This window comes from Hemitrygon akajei, chromosome 26, assembly GCF_048418815.1.
Source record: "Hemitrygon akajei chromosome 26, sHemAka1.3, whole genome shotgun sequence".
In the NCBI taxonomy this organism is placed as follows: Eukaryota; Metazoa; Chordata; class Chondrichthyes; order Myliobatiformes; family Dasyatidae; genus Hemitrygon; species Hemitrygon akajei.
In genome coordinates this window covers 32,586,144-32,601,152 of record NC_133149.1, presented here as the reverse complement: position 1 = coordinate 32,601,152, position 15,009 = coordinate 32,586,144, and the positions used below count along the sequence as shown (strand labels likewise).

The following is a 15,009-nucleotide window of genomic DNA, read 5'->3' as shown; positions in this document are numbered from 1 at the left end:
ACTTTGTTGTACTCACACTTTATTTATTCTTGGGGGTGTTTAGTACATTATTAAACTCACCTGAATATAGAATGGAAAGTTTATAATCCAGTGATATGTGGGGTAACTGAGCTTTTAAGAATTAGCACCATTAATATATGATAGATGAGTGAATATGATTGGCTTGATCTCTAAGGGCATCTTGAATGATTCTGGGAATTTGCCAGAAAACAGCAACATAAACCATGTAACAAATACATAATTCTGTTTCTCGGTAGCAAACTGAAAGCTTAAGTCAATATGGTGGCTTGCAAAATGCCCATAATAGCTTGGGTTAAAAGTTCATCTTTGAAATACTTCTCCAATATACCATATGTTTCACTTCGGGTAAGAAATTAATTAGTAATTGGTTTATTATTTTCATATGTACCAAGGTGCAGTGAAAAAATTTGTTTTGCATGCCATCCATACAGGTCATCTCATTTCATCTCATCAATATATTGAGGTAGCACAAATGAAAAGTAATAACACAATGCAGAATACAGAGTTACAGTTACAGGAAAGTTGTGGTGCTGGCAGACAATAAGGACGTGGAACAAATAGGCACATATCCACCAATGCTATAGAAGAAGGCCAAGTTGTGGGTATAGACAAATTCTGTTTAAAGATTTACTTAAATTGATGCAAAAAACAAAATACTGTAAATGTTGGAAACCTGAAATATATTTTTTATATAATTTATAATTATATATTATATTTATATTTATATTTTATATATATAAATATATACTTTTAGACATATCTAAAAATTGGAGTTCACCTTGTGTATTTAACTCTGAATCTGACACCCAAATGCAAATATTCAAGATATCAGTAAATACTTCACTTTTAAAAAATAAGCATGACAATGATTTGATCTCCATCTCACTTTTTGAAACTATTCCTGTAGATTCCCCAACAGTGGAGTTTCTAAACGCGTAGCGTAATGACTACTAGGAAACAAGTTGCATCCTTAAAGCATGCTCACCATGGCAGACACTCATTACAGTTGGGAGTATTGGGAGGATTGGGCACACGGACCTCCCAGAGCACCCTGATTAGGCAGGTATCTAGTCTCCTAGATTTAACTCCCAGAGAAAACTGTGCTACGAAATGAAAGGACAATATCCCACTAAGAGCATTTTATATCGTACATGACTCATGACTTTCAGAATGACGGACCCCCCATTTTATGGTGACTAAATTATATTCCTGCAGAAATTTCTGTCACTACATAATTAAAACTATCCCTGAATATTGGCAACTCATCACACACTGCAAATACAAGTGACAGCAAACACCATTAGCAAACATAACTTGTGTCATGGTGTATCACTACAGGCAGTGTCAGGTCCAATTTACCATTGCACTAGGACTTCTGCTTCAAATGGGTAAAAGCACCTTAAAGAAGAGTCACTTTGCTTTTGATTTACCCACAAAAGGAACAGGCATAAAAAGATACATTTGCTGTGTGAGTATATTTGTGAGACAATTCAGGTTTGACTGCCGTTCAGAATTCAGCTACAGTTTCAGTCCCATCTGTTCAGGTGAAAGCACCAGGATGTATTATGTCGAATAACATCTGTGGGGTGCTCCACCGCAGCTGAAATCTTGGAACCCTGGAGTTTGGAGCTGATAGGTAAGTGAAGTTCAGGTGGGTCGAAAATGCAACTGTCAGGAAAAAAAACTTGGATGTCAAGGGTTCAAAAGGTTCAAAGCAACACAATCAAACTGCTGGAGGAACCCAGTAAATGGTCTTGGGTCTCGGCCTGAAATGTCAACTGTGTACTCTTTTCCGTAGATGCTGCCCGGCCCACTGAGTTCCTCCAGCATTTTGTGTGTGGATTTCCAGCATCATCAGAAAAGGTTCAAAGTTTCATTTAATATCAGAGAATGTATACAGTATACAACCTGAAATGCGTACTCTTCACAGACATCCTCGAAACAAGAAACCCCATAGAATGAATAATACATAGAAACATTGAAGCCCCAAAGCCCCCATTGGACAAGCAGCAGCAGCAAAAGCATCAATTTTTTCCCCGACCCCCCACAAGTGTCAGCAGACACACTGACCTCCCCCCCGCCACCACCATGCACCAAGGAGAAGCCCCAAAGAGTCATTGACCCAGAGACCATCTAAACTACAGTCCACACACCAGCACTTCATTATCTCAGCGAGGGAGAGAGAGGGTCGCTCCCGCAACAAGAAGTGCAGAAACCAGCAACTCAATGTTCCAACGTTATTATGAATATATCTCCTTTTTTTACAAGAATTATTTACAAGACTGTGGAGAAAAATCATGGGGGTTGGTCTAATTTGTCCCCTGCTTAAAAGATACAGCACAATTAAAATGGGCCAAGTGGCCTCCTGTAGTGCTATGTCATTCCATGAAATAGTACCTCATCAATGCTTTGCTACCAGGAGCAGTTTAATCTCAGACAACACAAGTGTTAATTCCAAAGGTATCTTAAATGAAGGAAATCTGTGTGACATTGAATTAGTATTTTTTGCATAATCAAAAGCATCAAGATAACCAATGTGGAGCTTATCGGTGAAAGGGTTTCATTTCCTCTGTGTATTTTTTATTTGTTAATTTGTTTGCATTAAATTCCCATCTGCATTAATTTAGCATAGTAATTATTGCATGTGGCAAATGACATGTATATTAACCAATGTGCTCAAAATAACTAAAAATAGCCATGAAGAAATTAAATCTTGCTATGTCTCGATTTCTCTAGTTCTGCAAGGCTGCTGTAATGAAATCCAACTGTAAGCATTTCAATTTAAGAATCCACTGTTCTATATTAATATAAATCGGCCTTTCACTTGTCATCTAAAAGTTAAACCCAACCATAATTTTATTCAGTTGAAGATCAACGTTCCCATTTTAAATCTGTGTTTTTACGTTATTTTTAAATTAGCACACTTAATAAGATCTGCTGCTTCGAAAGCTGTTCCTTCACCATAGCCAACATGGGAGGGAAGATTTAATTTCCATGCTGTGTGCAATAAAACTTTTCTCACAAGCAGGTTTACAATTTTGTTGAACATTTCACAGAGGAAATCATCCTCATCGTGTTATGAATGTTGGTTGATGTTGCTACTAAAAGAACATCTTTACGGGGGGGGGGAGGAATAATTTTGCAAGAAAATAATTCCAGATCCCATGTAGAGACAGCCTGCAATGTCTTTGAATTAGAAGCACTGAAGTATGTCAGTCATAGTGGAGTAAGAGTCCTTCACACTCTCCTTGATCTAGCTGTGTCAGAGTTGCCTGAGCATAGGTTTCTTCATCTCTGTTGAAGTATTTGTGTTAACACTTGATTTATCATTACTGAATTTTTAAATAATAGTTTCTGTTCTCATTTCGTTTATGCTGAAATGGAAGTAGATATTTGCAGTTAGCTGAAACGGTGATGATAGCCAGGGAAGTGCTCGGTTACCTCCCGATAACAGCCTGTCCCATGTCAAAGAGTGTTTTCAATTCGGACCAATCATTATCTGTGAGGATTTTTACGAGAAGAGTGACTTCTATGGCAAAGACTCTCAGTTTAATTTCACACTTGACTGAATGCTGTCTGTACACTTCCTCTCATTTGTCAAGGTTATATTCTGTCACCATTTTTTCAGGTAGTTACTAGAATTTAGATTAGGGTTTCTGCTCATTATGAATTGTATTTTCTTCTTGCTCCTTTGGAGTTAGAGCGTAGAGTGATTTAGAATGTTATTGAGATTGCTTTTTTTGCATTGGTGGGTATGTTTGCCTAATTAATTTTCACACTGATCCATAATCATATCATCAGCAGCATTTTGTATTTAAAGCAAGACGACTACCCAGTTGTAAGCCAATATCCCTAGGCATGAGCATTTTAGTTTGGACTGAACAGTATAGATGCAACAATAATCCTTGATTGCATCACTTTACTGGATTTGGTTCTATACCATCAAGGAATATATATTTCATTCTCCCAAAGTCACTTTTTTAAATGCTAGACATTATCTGCCCACTTTCACGTCCTTCAAACCTTTGGTTAGGAATCTTACTCAAAGCTCAGTCACTACAGTGAGTATTTCTTCATTTATGTCTGGTGTTAGCTCCATAAATTAAAGGCAAATTTGTCAGTTGTGTGCCAATAGACCCTGTAAAGGAAGTTGTTTTACATCACTTCCAGTTTGGAAGCAGGTGAATTGAAATAGCAGATCTTTGCAGCTTAACTCTGACTGTATTTTCTTGCGTCCCTTTTTAATTGTTTTCCAAACCTACGAAAATCATTTTGGTTGAGGGAGACAAAGTGAAATTCACGAAGTAAATCAAATGATTATCACTATACTCTATCCTGCATAGATGTGATCATTTCATTATCACAATTAATGGCTCCATTTTCACCTTTGATGAAATGTATTTTCACTTTGTTCACTATGGACTTACTTTCAAGGACTCTACATCTCATGTTGCCAGCGTTATTTATTTACTGTTTATTTATTATTATTTGTATACTTTTGGCTTTGCACAGTTTGTCTTTTTTTTGCACATTTGTTGTTTGTCAGACCTAGTGTTTAGTCTCTCATTGATTCTATTGTATTTCTTTGTTCTACTCTGAATGCCTGCAAGAAAATGAATCTCAGGGTAGTATATGATGACATATACATACTTTGAACTTTGTATTACAAGAAGCTTTATCTCAGTTTTGTGGCACAACAGCTAGAGTAATGTTCTTTTCATCTTTCTATTCAATCATTCCCATTCATAATTAGTTGATGGATAAGTTATTATTGCACACCTTTCTTCCCGTGGTGTGACATCACATGTTGTGCAGTAGCATCATGATCCAAGGACCAACGCACGGCCTTTTTAGTGTTACAGCCTCACCAACTTCTTTCCTTGCCAAGCTCAGTTGGCTATTCAAACGCCATATTAGTGTTTCCGTTCCACCTGTGGCTTTAGTTTCATGAATTTGTGATAATTGTGCAGCCCCTTTCATGTAAGTTGAATTTCCCCATGGGGATGAATAAAGTATCTATCTATCTATCTATCTAATATAAAAATAAATCAGTTTGAATTGCGCTGATTACATGCAATCGACATTGGTTACTGCAAATGTCCTTGGGAACTCAGCTTGATCAGGCTAGCAGATTAATCTCATTACCTTGTGGAAAGAAGGCTCGCTTTAGCATTGCAATTAACATGAAAATACAGAGCCTAATCATTGTAATATTTAATGTACACAATTGCCAAGTTTCTATTGCAGGTACAGAATTAAACCACAATAGTGAATGGAGTACAGTTATTGCATTTTGTCAGCCAAATCCTCAGTGAAAACGTGTATCATGGATTACAGTAGGTACAAATAAATGGTCTGAAACTCTCAGTTTCTCACATAACTTTTGTCTGATAGGATCTTTTAAAAAATATTGGCGGATGAGAAACAAATTGCAATTCATCCTGGGCATTTCTCCTCTCCTTGTGTTGCCTGACACTAACAAGCAGATGACAGCAAGTTCCCGCTCCTAGAGTAATGATTAGAAGGAGAAAAACAGTCTGAAAACTACCTCAGGAAGAAGAAGTGAATTGGCCTTTAAATGTTATCCACCAGCCAAGTGTGCTGGAAAAACTAGCCAGGGAATAGGTTATTTTAATCCAGTATTTTGCAAAGAGAAATGGGTGATTACTAATCTTGTTGAAAGGTGTCCCCTTAGAAAGTATGACCAAAATATGATTGCATTTTACATAAAATTCCCTCATGAAACTAAAATTTTCAATCCAAACTATTGTAAGTAAACTATGAAGATTGGCTGGATAGTTGATAAAACTGCATTAAAGGATATGTCAGTGGCAGGCAATATCTAGCATTTAAAAAGCAATGACTTGGGAAGAAGGACTGCTTTTTGGCATAGAAATCTAACAAGTAAATTATAGAAAATATATTGATTATAATTTTAAGTCTAAGGAAAATGTTTACGAAGTTGCCAGAAAAATAACATTTAAACCTGAGGATTGGAAGAATTTTAGAAGTCAGCAAAGAATGTTCAAGTAATCGGTTAGGAGATTTTTCTTCTCTCAGAAGGTGTAGTAATTCTTTGGAAATCTCTACCTGGATTGCACCCAAAATATTGATTGATAATCTCTGGACATTGGAGGATCATTCTGGGTCCAACACATTGATGCAATCATGAAGAAGGCACACCAGGGGCTCTACTTCATTAGGAGTCTGAGGAAATGTGATGTGGCGCCAAAGATTCTTGCAAATGTTGGTAGATGTACAGTGGTATGGTATGGATCCTCCAATTCACAGGATCACAAGTGGTTGCAGAGGGTTGTAGACTCAGCCAGCACCATCACAGGCACAACCCTCTCTACCATCGAGGGCATCTTCAAGAGGCAGTGCCTCAAAAAAGTGGCATCGATCACCAAGATACCTCATCATCTGGGAAATGCCCTCATCGGTAGTGAAATATGGAAGCTTGAAAACCTGTTGCTAATGATTTGGAAACAGCTTCCTCCCCTCCACTATCAGAATTCTGAATGACCCATGAACACACTGCCTCATTATTCCTTTACTTTGCACCGTTCATTTATTTGGTCATATCTGGTAATCTTATACCTTGCTCTGTACTGCAGCCGCAAAATAATAAGTTTTACATCATATAAAGCAGTGATGATAAGCGTGATTCCGATTCTGGTTGCAGATGCTTCTGAGATGGAAGATTAGCTTTAGTCTTTTCAGTGGTAGGACAGACATGCGGATTTAAATGACCAACTCGTTCTCCTATTTTTTATGTTCTTATGTACCATGTTGGGGTTGCAGGCTTGTTAACGGATGGTCTGGTTATATTGCATCTCCACACCACGCCCACACCTAGCCCCTCAACAAGGCCTTGATAGAGTGGATGTGGAGAGGATGTTGCCTATAGTGGGGAAGTCTAGGACCAGATGGGAAAAGCTTCAGAATAGAGGGATATCCATTTGGAATGGATATGAGGAGGACTATCTTTAGCCAGAGGGTGGTGAATCTGTGGAACTCATTGCCACAGACAGCTGTGGAGGCTAGGTCATTGGGTGTATTTAAAGTGGAGGTTGATAGATTATTGGTAAGTCAGTGCGTGAAAGGTTGCAGGGAGAAGTCAGGAGAATGGAGTTGAGAAGGAAATGGATCAGCCATGATCAAATGGCAGAGCAGACTAATTCTGCTCCAATGTCTTATAGTCTTAACTCCAAAGCAATGTGAAACCTAGAAACAGGCAACTGAGGAACAGCAGACTATAGAGAAAGGCAGGAGAGGAGAAAAAAATATAACCTTACCAAGTCAACTTCAGAAGGACATAGAGGAAAACTTTTATCATTACTGGAGGAGTAAGGTGTGGTCAGAAGCAGCAAGTAATCAATTTTGGAGTATGGGAGCTGATGGAAGGCTGAAGGATGCTACAGAGGCTCTGAAAGGTTTTCAGAAAATGTAAAGTTTGAATCATTTTGGGAGCTAATGGGAGCCAGGGAGAATTCTGCATTAGAGGAGTAAGAGGTATTTGGCCATTTGCATGAAGTACCAAATGAGGAAAAAACAACAGGTAAAGAGGAAGTGTTTGCTTGTTTTAAATGATGTAGATTCACACTGCATCAGGAATAGCTGCTGCAGAGATAGCAGTGTGGTATTAATAAAATTGTGTTAACTGCCTTTTCTGACTTATATGTTCTGGAAAACAAAGAGAGCTATAAACTCAACAAGATTGTGAAGCCATTCCTGAATCCATGGGCACCTTGTTAATCTATGAAGAATGTGACGACCTGTTATATTTTACTATTGCTTTCAGCTAGTTTATTACTAAAGCCTCCAAATTTGCAGAAATTGCTTTTGAGTAACATGAATATCTTTAAATTCCACATAATCAGAAGATGTGTTTTATTAACTGAACAGAAATAAATTAAACTGACAATACAAACAAAGATCAAGGTTGAAGCTACAGAGTTCCAGTCCTGATGGAGGGATGTTAATTGCTCAGTATTGGTGTGGTTCAGGCTCATCATATAGATTTACCACATTTGTCAAGCTGATTTAATACCAAAGTTCCTTCAAGCCATGTGGTTGCTAAGACACATCACTGGGCTGCAACTGCATGATTTAATCACGGCCACTCAAAGCACTCTGATGCAAAGCTCATAGCATTTCAGTGCTGTGAAATCCAGACACCAAAAGCAAACACAATGACAGTGCTTGCAGAGGTGCTGCCTGACAGCATCAGTGACCTGCGTTCAATGCTGTTCGAGTGAAGTTTGCATATTCTCCCTGCGAGCATGAGAGTTTCCTTTCGGTCATCCGGTTTCCTTCCACATGCCAAAGACGTTTGGGTTAGCAGTTAATTGTGTACTGTATGTAATCCCTGGTGCACAGACAGACAGTAAAATCTGCGGACTGTTGATGGAAATTTATTTATTTATTGAGATACAGCGCAAATTAGGCCGTTTCTGGCTCTTCGAGCCACAGCTCCCAGCAATCCCCCGATATAACCCTAGCCTAATCACAGGACAATTTACGATGGCTGATTAACCTACCGACCAGTACATCTTTGGACTGTGGGAGGAAACCCACTGGGAGAACGTACAAACTCCTTACAGGCAGCAGAGGGAATCTGAGAGGAATAAAATGAAATTAGTGTAGGATGAGAGTAAAACGAATGGCAGTAGAGATGCAATTGCCTGAAGAGCCTCCATGGGAGATCAATCTGAGTGAAAACCACATGTGAATCCCAGTTGTAGGTGGAGTACTGCTACAACTGGTTAGATGCTGGGATGAGGTAGTTGAACTATAAGCAGCAATTGGACCAACATTCAGAAGATTGAGAGGTGATATCAGTGGAACATCCTTTGAGGAATTACAGAATAACTGTTGAGAATCCAATTTCCTGAGACAGAGTGTGTAGAGTTGGGCTAGGGTAGAAAGTGTTAGGGACATAGTAATTAAATAAGGTATTTCCAAACAAAAGCTTTTATGTCCCACGGATTTTCTACCCTGGAATGTTCTACCAAACATACTTGAGACTGAGTGAAAACTTATAGCTGTAAATGGAAATGAGTCTAGAAACCAGACATCACATTTCCAGAATAAGAAGCTGCTTGTAGAATACTAGAATGGTGACACTGAGAGGTGATTTGGCCCATTATGTCTTACCAGCACTCTACCAGAGCAGTTCCCAAATTTTCCCCCTTTGTAACTATAGTCCTTCATCTCAGAAACCATACTTGGAGATCTTTTCTGAGCCCTCTCTAATATCTTCACATTTTTCCTATAATGACGGAACAGGAATCAATGTAGTATTCCAGCTGAGGCTGGGCAAGTGTTTAGTAAAGATTCAGCAAGACTTTGCTGCTGTTACACACCAAACGTGCATTAATAATCTCAGAACTGCATAAGCCTCATTAACCTTTTCCTCAACCCATCCAATCACTTTCAGTGGTTTATGCACACATTAACCTATGTGCCTCTTCTCCTTACCCCTTTTAGAACAAGACCCTCTATTCTCTATGCCTCTCCAACTAAACTGCACACCTCACAGAACCGAGGTGATGAGATTTTATTTGCATTCAAAGGCTGGAGAGAATTTTGTACATCAATGACTTTGGCTACATAGTCACTGACTTCATTCAAAGCAAGGATCCATAGATTTCAGAAATGGAGATAGTGCAGGAAAATGGAAATGAGGTAGACCAGCCATGATCTTGATCATACGTAGAGCATGTCTGTACTTATCTTCTTTGGATATGGTGATGGATGGAAGTAGATGAAATGGAAAATTAGCCAGGGTTTTATTAAAAGGCAGAGCAAATTTGAGGAGCAATTAGATTTTAATTCATGAAGCATTGCTCTTCCTTGATTACTTGAAGGAAGGTGAAACCTTCATGAACTGCTGCAATCTTACTGACTTTGCTGTTGGGTAGGAGCTGGCCAGGAGCTACACCCAGCCACTATAAAGGTACACTGAAATCTATATTTCCAAATATATGATGCATGACTTGAATGGTGTGTGATGATAATCCAACGTATCTTCTTGATTGGTGGTATAGAATGCAGGTTTACTCTTGGAATGGCCTAATTAAGTAACTGCACATTTTAGTCACATTGTGATAGTGGTGTCTGAGAGAATGATTGTTTCAGAAGGTAGACTGATTACCAGTCCAGCGGGCTGCTTTGTCTAGATGTTGTTAATCTTCTTCACTGCTACTGGAGCTACATGCTTCCAAACAAATGTAGGGTATTCCATCATATTCCTGACTCTTTGCCTTTTAGATGATCAAAAGGCTTTGGAGAATCGAGAATTGATTAGTCACTCACCACAGAAAATGAAAGTCTGACCAGCAGTTGTTGCCAAAGTGTTAAAGTGGTTGGTCCCTTTGAGTCCCTATTACCTCAAAATTATGCATGTCTTGTTACCAGCAGTTGATTTCTTCCAACATTAGTCTGTTGAAATTATCCATAGCTTCTATTTATTCTGGAATACTTTGATTACACAGTTTATCGAGCATCTCTGATCATGAAATACTGTTAATGGTAACAGTGAATGGGGTTTAGGACTTGGTAAAGCAGTGCTAAGCAATATTCGCTTACAATGCCTTGGAAAAAAAATTACAGCCAACAAGCTTATTCCAAATCTTGTGCATTTCATCAGTAATTTCTCTCCAGTTTGGAACTATTTATCTTCAGAACCTGGTATGGCTTCCTAAAATAATTTAACCGTCCTTTTATGCACAGTTACTGCTTGATAATCTAGTTTAAAAATGTAATACCACCTGTGAAAGATCTTGGATGCATTCTCTAGTTATAGTGGTACCATGTGATGTCATTTGCCTTGGCAGAGCACAGCCTTATGGGTACTGTCTGATTCAAAGGCTTATTCTGCCAGTCACCATTTTACTGAACCTTCTCTTACATCTAATTTTATTTTGCTTTCTGGTTATTTGAGGGAATGCACATGTTGGGTTTGTGAATGAGGGATTTTGAAAGCAAAAAATATCAATAGGCAATAGGTGCAGGAGTAGGTTATTCGGCCCTTCAAGCCAGCACCCCCATTCACTGTGATCATGGCTGATCATCCACAATCAGTACCCCGTTCCTGCCTTCTCCCCATATCCCTTGACTCCGCTATCTTTAAGAGCTCTATCTAACTCTCTCTTAAAAGCATCCAGAGAATTGGCCTCCACTGCCTTCTAAGGCACAGCATTCCACAGATCCATAAATCTCTGGGTGAAAAAGTTTTTCCTCAACTCCATTCTAAGTGGCCTACCCCTTATTCTTAAACTGTGGCCTCTGGTTCTGGACCCCCCCAACATTGGGAACATGTTTCCTGCCTCTAGCATGTCCAATCCCTTAATAATCTTATAGTTTCAATAAGATCCCCTCTCATCCTTCTAAATTCCAGTGTATACAAGCCCAGTCGCTCCAATCTTTCAACATATGACAGTCCTGCCATTCCAGGAATTAACCTCGTGAACCTACGCTGCACTCCCTCAATAGCAAGAATGTCCTTCCTCAAATTTGGAGACCAAAACTGCACACAATTCTCCAGGTGTGTTCTCACCAGAGCCCTGTACAACTGCACAAGGACCTAATGGAAGATCACAATGGAATCATGTTATCATGATAAGGGGGTTTTGTAGATATATTTTTTTGTAAATGCTGACTCCATAGGATCTAAGTTTTCACTTTTCTTCTTTGCAGGCACAAGTCCACATGCTCCAACCAATGTTCGAGTCACAGCCGCAATGACCTCTGCTAATGCCTCGTGGGACCCAGGTTATGATGGTGGATATGAGCAGACATTCACAGTCTGGTATGGCCCTGTGTGAGTCATCCCAGCATGCTTTGCTTTCCACCTTTTCTTTCTCAGTTCTTCGCTTACAACAAATGTTCTTTATGCATTAGGCTTCCTATAATGATTTGCTCTTTGTCGTTATTGCTTGGCAGTTGCATAGCTGCAGGCTTCTGATTTCAAACAGGCTGTGCTGGCTCAATAGTTTTTGGGCTTACTAACTGCCTTGATATTCCATTTGTCCTTTATCATTCCTTTCTGGTTGAGCTGTCCTGCTATGCTTGCAGTAGAGTGCAGCTTCTTAACCCACGTAACTATGAAACTATCCAGACTTATTGCGACCTCCAATCAGTAGCTTGTCTCAACTAGATTCAAACCACGATCTTGGAGGTAAATTACTAATGCCTTGATAGTTTCCTAATCCTTTGATCCAGTACAAACAGTGCACTGTGAAACATGTTAGGTGCATCCTCTGATTATAGTCATTCCATTGTCTTGGCAGAGCACAGCTGAATGAGACAAAAAGTCAACATTCAGATGGAACAAGCGATTTACTCATTAATTAAAGTGGGGGCTGTATTGTTACTGTCACTGGCTAGAGATACCAATTATATATTCAATACATTAAATATTTGGAGTCATAGAATGCCAAATTAGTACTGTAGATTTGCCTAGGAGCTATTTATGTTAGATGGTGTCAGACAGAGGTCATTGACTGCCAGCCTTTAGGGCACAATTTTATAATGCTATCAATTGTTTGTGGTGTTCTGCATCGCATGCAGTGTTGTTATTAATCTAACACTAGTTGTACTCTTTGATCCTAAGTGCTCTGTTCAGACTGACACTGGGTCCATCTATGCAATAGCAAAATGGAAACCATCAATCTAGCCAGATATTAAATAACAGAAAATACTGGAAAAAATCAGGTTAATGTCTCTGTGGCAAATGGAGGTCCAGGTTAACATTTCATATCAATGATTCAATTGTTAACTTTAACATGGGCTTATTTCAAAGTTCAAAGTAAAAATTATGATCCAAGTACATATATGTCACCACATACAACCCTGAGATTCTTTTTTCTGTGGGCATAGTCAGCAAATCTATAGAAAAGTAATTGTAAACACGATCAATGAAAGAGCAAGAGCATAGAAGACAACAAACTGTGCAAATGCAAATATAAATAAATAGCAATAAATAATGAGAGCCTTAAACAACAAGTCCTTAAAGTGAGATCAGTGGTTGTGGGAATATCTCAATCGATGAGTGTAGTTAGCACCTTTTGTTCAAGAGCCTGATGGTTGAGGGGTAGTAACTGCTCTTGAACCTGGTGGTGCGAGTCCTGAGGCTCTTATACCTGCTACCTGATGGCAGCAACGAGAAAAGAGTGTGGCCTGGGTGTAGGGTTGTGTTTCACACAATCATTCTCACTGTAATGTATAATGAAATCTACAAAGAGAGTGGAGGCAGTCATTTAGCTGACGATTCAAGAAGCCTACTAAATACTCAGACAATTACAAGGTACTAATTAAAGACGTGTAAACAGAATATAAAATACCTACTTGTTCTCCATCTCCCCAAAGAAAGAAATCTCAATGTAATTTGCTATACTGACAAATTATAGATAGTGTGTGGCTGCCTTAATGCACTGCCTTGTCAATTTCATATGTTCATTAATTCAATTTCACATGCACAGGATTTTTACATTCTTGTCATTAACTGCACTGGTGTTGTTTTTTTCCCTGGTTTCTGTAATGCTTCTGCCAAAATGGATAAGCAGGGAAATTCATCCCAGTGTGTTACATACCACAAGAGGGTACTGATTTAGGATGGATGGCTCAGAGACCAGATGGAAGATAGATGATTTTGGCTTCTGAGGTTTAGTTCAAGGGTCCCAGACTGCAAGATGAGTATTTCTTTCATCTGTTGGCTTTTGACATCCTATGTGAAATGATGCTGAACCATCACTTAATTGGCAATCTCTTCCTGAAAGGTTGCCTGACGTGTGACTTGACTGAAATGTAAGTAGTTGAGATTGGAGCAGAGTGGAGAGGCATTAACTCTGCACCTGATGGGAAAGTCCATAATTCTAATCTTGAGTCTGCCATGCAGTAACGACCAAACACGAGTGGCTGCACTGCTCTCAAAGCCAAAGTCAAGGGCATTGTCATTCTCAGAAATCTAGCCTCGGGATTGTTGCAGGTTGCCCTTGCTAAAGCAAGTCACTTGCTGCTCACTGCTGCATTGCAGATGTAAGAATAGTTTTACAAGTAAAGCAAGGAACATTATGTTTTTCTCATATGTGTGGTTTGCTCCCATACAAAGGTCCAAAGCACCATGTTCAGACAAATCCAGGAATTCACAGTGAACATAGATCCACGTGGACGCCTCTATGGCAGCCACCTGTCAGACATGCACTTTGAAGAGCTAGGCTGTTTCTTATGTGCATTGTTCTTCAGAAGCCTGTGCAGGTTCCCCTGTTCTCCAGAGCACCCTACCCCTGCTCACCCCCACATCATTGTAGCATGTGCATACTCATTGCCAGTATATCCCAACTTGTAATGTGTTGGTTGTTGTCTGAGTCTTTAAGAGCTGCCTCCTAAGATCAGAAGTGTGAAAAAAGATGCTCTTAACAGTGTAAATTTACCCACTCAATATTGGCTGTTCATAATAGCAATACATTTGGAAGGACACTAATGCTGCTTTAAACTGGCGTAAGCAAATTCTGTGATGCACTTAGTTCTTTACGAAATATGCTTAGGAAAATTGTAATTCTGAAAAAAAATGTCACTGATACTTTTCAAGGCTTTTAATTCACCAGGTTGGACTGGGGGTTGAAGACTGTAATATCTTATGCTTGACACTACTTTAAAGATTAAAAATGGATTTTGTGCAAATGTGAATGGAGACTACTTGAGGCCAATGTATAAATTCTGAAGTGTTAACAATCCCCAGAGATCAAAAGATTCAATGAGGTTTTTTTTTAAAATCATCATTTGGAAAAATAGACATTTTTTAACAGCTAAGATTCTTCGTTGCTGAGTCAATATATTGGGACATTATATCAACAGCCCTGAGGCATGTCAGTCAAAGACGACTGGAGCACAGTGTGCTGACACAGCCAAACAATCAACACACATACTATTGGAAAATTAATGCCAGTCCATCTTACATACCAGAACTTTACATATGTCAGT

At 39.0% G+C, this 15,009-nt stretch overlaps 1 protein-coding gene across 2 annotated transcripts in view; it reads left to right on the top strand.

The window, feature by feature from the left end:
• igsf9bb (immunoglobulin superfamily, member 9Bb) overlaps window positions 1–15,009 on the top strand; it is a 711,231-nt gene that overhangs the window by 593,211 nt on the left and 103,011 nt on the right. Inside the window, exon 12 of one of the 2 annotated variants that reach the window (XM_073029796.1) lies at window positions 11,725–11,836. In XM_073029796.1, coding sequence (XP_072885897.1) covers window positions 11,725–11,836 — 112 coding nt within the window. Of the gene's footprint in view, window positions 1–11,724; window positions 11,849–15,009 lie in introns of both variants that reach the window. The other variant, XM_073029795.1, reaches the window with a different exon arrangement.